This window comes from Octopus bimaculoides, chromosome 23 (genome assembly GCF_001194135.2).
Source record: "Octopus bimaculoides isolate UCB-OBI-ISO-001 chromosome 23, ASM119413v2, whole genome shotgun sequence".
Taxonomy (NCBI): Eukaryota; Metazoa; Mollusca; class Cephalopoda; order Octopoda; family Octopodidae; genus Octopus; species Octopus bimaculoides.
The window spans coordinates 18,937,965-18,941,915 of NC_069003.1; the positions used below are offsets into that span (position 1 = coordinate 18,937,965).

Consider the following 3,951-nt stretch of genomic DNA (forward strand, 5'->3'; position numbering starts at 1 on the left):
ACTTCGTTTAAATTGTATTTTAAACGAAAGATTCGTTTAGATAAAATTTGCATTTAATATTTCTGTTAGTTTATATTCTAATAAAAAAAAATGGAAGCAGAACATAACAGGGGACAACAAAACACTCGGATAGTTAGACTAAACAAAAAAATTACAGGAAAAAACAAGGGCAGGTTATTCGGACCTTTCAATCTTCAGTCAAGTACCAGATTGTCTTTGCAGTTTTGGCCGGTTACTTTTGAGAGTGCTCTAATCTGGCCAGCCCCAAGAAAATCTAAGCTAGGAGCTCTAGTTTCTATGGAAGAAAGCAAGCAAATGTATATGAAAACAAGGACAAAAAAAAAAAAATGGTACATGATTACAAATACAAACAACAGGTGTCTTTCAACTAAGAGTCAATTAAATTAAGCTGGTGTGTGTGGAAGTGAAGCCTCATGGCAGGAACATAGAAGATTATCATCATGGGAAGGAATATAAGAGATACTACACGGATGGCAGTTGAACCAAGAAAGAAAGATAGATCAGGCTTGGCCGAACACCGGTCATGTGGAAGGAGAGGAGAGAGGTAGGGGGTAGAAGGATCAAAGAATTTGGGAGGGACGAGAAGAAAGGTAAGGGACAGAGTGAGGTAAAGGATGAGGGAAAGTGATGAGAATCTAAGGAAGGCCAAAAATGTGAGAGAGGGTGGGAGCAAGTAAAGGAGAAGTGGCAGGAACAAAGAAAGTGTGAAGGGGGCTAAAGAAAAGAGTAAAACATTCGTACAGAACTTAGATATATATGTACTTAAATACAGGAGACTGAAAGTGTACGTACACCACTATATATATATATATATATATATATATATATATATAAAAAAACAGAAAATGGAAGAAGACCGTAACAGGTGACAATAAAACATTCGGACAGTTAGACAATACAAAAATGGACTGTAAACAGGCATGGTTGTGTGGTAAGAATTTTTATTTTCCAATGACATAGCCCCGGATTCAGTCCTACTGTGTGGCACCTTGGGCAAGTGTCTTCTACTGGAGTGTTTATGTCCTCATAGCTTAGTGATTTGGCAAAAGAGACCAATGAAATAATACTAGGCTTTAAAGAAAAAAAGTACTGAGATCAATTCATTTGACTTCAAATTCTTCAAGGTGGTGCCCCAGCATGACCACAGCCTAATGACTGAAACAAGTAAAAGAAGGAAAAGTCTCATTCATACAGTGTCATCTGTTTCCTGTTCTCCACAATGTAACTTGTCTTGGCTATTAGTTATTCAATAGACTGAGAGATTATTACCTCTCTTGGAAAGAGGCAGAGATTGACATCAGGAAGGACATCTGGTAGTTGAAAACTCTCTTCCAACTTACTTTTATCTGTCAAACTTGCTTTTGCAAGTATTGTAAAGCAAATGTGAAAACAGTCATGATATAGGAATCTGGAGGCTGATATTCAAAATGGTGATCTTTGGTTTTAGTTATATATGACTGCAGGATTGCTAACAAAAGTAAAGTAATTCAGAAAAATACAAAAATAGACCAGAGTGCTCTGAGTAAGCAAAATGAATATGTAAATATATTAAATTTCAGTATATTCAACCAAAGCTGCAATCACAGGTCACTCTCAGGCTTCTGGCCTTAAAACAGCATTCACCCTGGTCACAATGATAGTTGAAAACAAGTGTCACTGTCATATAAGCAGTGTCATTCACTTCCAGTAATCTTCAAAAACATGTCTGGCCATGGAGAAATAATACCTTGCTTTGAAACAGGTGACAGGAAGGGCATCTAACTATAGAGAATCTCCTTCAATTAATTTCTTTTTTACCCCATGTAAGCATGGAAGAGTGGAAGTTAAAAGAATTATGATGATTATGATGAAGGTGATATTAAAAATGATAATAACGTATTGAAATTACTTTTCTTCTAGGAATTGCTGATATTGCGTATGATTGGATTGGTAAAAACTGGTATTTCTCTCATAAAAATCGTGGAACGATATTTCTATGTACTGAAAATGGTAAACTATGCCAGATTATAAACCATATTGGTAAAGGGCGCAGAATACGATCGCTGATTCTAGATCCAACTAAAGGGTAAGTGAATAACTCCAGATTGTTACTGCTCTGATTAGGGCATTGAAATTAACAAGTGAACCATTCTGTTGATATTGTGTGTGCTAATAGTTGTGGAGGGCTCAAGAACAGTGGTTAAAATTCTCTGATTATGGTAATTTACAGGATTGAGATACACTACAGAACAAACTTCGTTTTAGCTTATTAAACTATCTTGTTTTTCAATGCAAAATTAATTTTGTGTTTAAATAAATATTAACAAATTTGGCCAAGAAGTGTAAATGGGTAGAAAATGTTTGGACAAACTATCAGCTAATGTAGACATTTTCACTTCCTACTCTCATTTTTATAGTTCGGCTCTATCAAAAGCTGGCTACAAACAAGATATTGAATATGAAAACCCTAAATGTATGAATACCAGTAATAATAATGATAGATGTATTGATGGTAGTGATAATGTTAATAATGTATCAGTAAAGTGGCAGACAAGACAAATTCGAGTGATAGGGTTACACTAGTTTATATGCCTGTGCAGTCTAACAACTGGCATGGTCATCTAGTGAGATTTTTCCTATTCCCCTAGTTAGGTGTTGTATGTGATACTAAAGGAACACATCATCTAACCCTATTAACCTTCGGTGGCACATGTATTTTATCCCATATATAATATATTATAGTGACCCATACATTTTGATTACCTATTTAACTTCAGTTACCTATAAATCAAACTAGAAATGTAACTAACGGATAGCTACATACCAGATAACTTATAAATGATACTGATTTGGTATATCCTCCTCTCCTCTCTGTATTATATAATATATATTGGATAATTTTTACTTCACCTTCTAAACTCTATAACTTGAATAACAGGTGATATGCTAATACCACTACTCATTTTCCCTCACCCATTTTATAATGCTTTGTTTTAGGTATACGTATCTTTTCTATAAGTATGTATGTTTATAACCTGTAATGGATTTCTATCAGTATCTTACCTATCTTGTACCTGACTCTGAAAATCATCACACAGGATACTACCAACCTTTCATCATTGGTTTTAATTATCAGAGTTCTCAGAAACCCCTTATTCTGCTTTGTATCATTTCTGAGTTCTATTCTGTTTAGTGTGCAACTACCTTTAAACATCCTGATAGTTGTATAATCCGTGTTATTGCTGTTGGTTATTATGCATTATTATTGCTTCTATATCAATATTACCGTTTTGGTAATATTATCTCTCACTCATTATTGTCACCACTCTCTCTAGTTATAACCCTGAATTTCTAATTAATTTCTTTCTCTTTCTATTTAGTTTTAAACTCTTATTATATGCTTAATTTCTTTATGTACCTATTATCTTAGTTTCATCCTCAGCTCTGATCTGAGTGTAAGTAACTGCTTACTTAGAAACGCATGTAAGTGTAAAAGCATAGCCGGAACCCTTGTCGTCATAACCAACCGAGTGCTCCTTTACTATATATAAAAAAGAATGACGGATTTTATGAATTGGCTTCATTGTGTTATTTCTTATGTATAATTATGCTTATTTCTCAATTAGTCTTATTTCATATATAATAACTAGTATATAATAGTCTACTTATATATGAACTACATAGTTATGTTTATACCTATTTCTTTCTTCCCCCTAATTATAAGTGTTAGACTCCTCATATACACAAAGGTACATCTCTTTATTTATCCTTGATTAAGTCTGGTACTTATTCGGTCAGTCTTCCCTGCCGAACCGCCAAACCATGGGGATGCAAACACACCAACACTGGTTGTCCAGCAGTGGTGGGGAAACAAACAAGATACAAACACACACACACACACACACATATATATATATATATGTATAAATACATACATATATATATATATAT

At 34.1% G+C, this 3,951-nt stretch overlaps 1 protein-coding gene across 4 annotated transcripts in view; it reads left to right on the forward strand.

Moving 5' to 3' along the window:
- LOC106879043 (low-density lipoprotein receptor-related protein 1B) overlaps nt 1-3,951 on the forward strand; it is a 208,271-nt gene that overhangs the window by 38,294 nt on the left and 166,026 nt on the right. For all 4 annotated transcript variants that reach the window (XM_014928457.2, XM_052975989.1, XM_052975991.1 and 1 more), the window contains one exon: nt 1,921-2,086. In XM_014928457.2, coding sequence (XP_014783943.1) covers nt 1,921-2,086 — 166 coding nt within the window. The remainder of the gene's footprint in view (nt 1-1,920; nt 2,087-3,951) is intronic.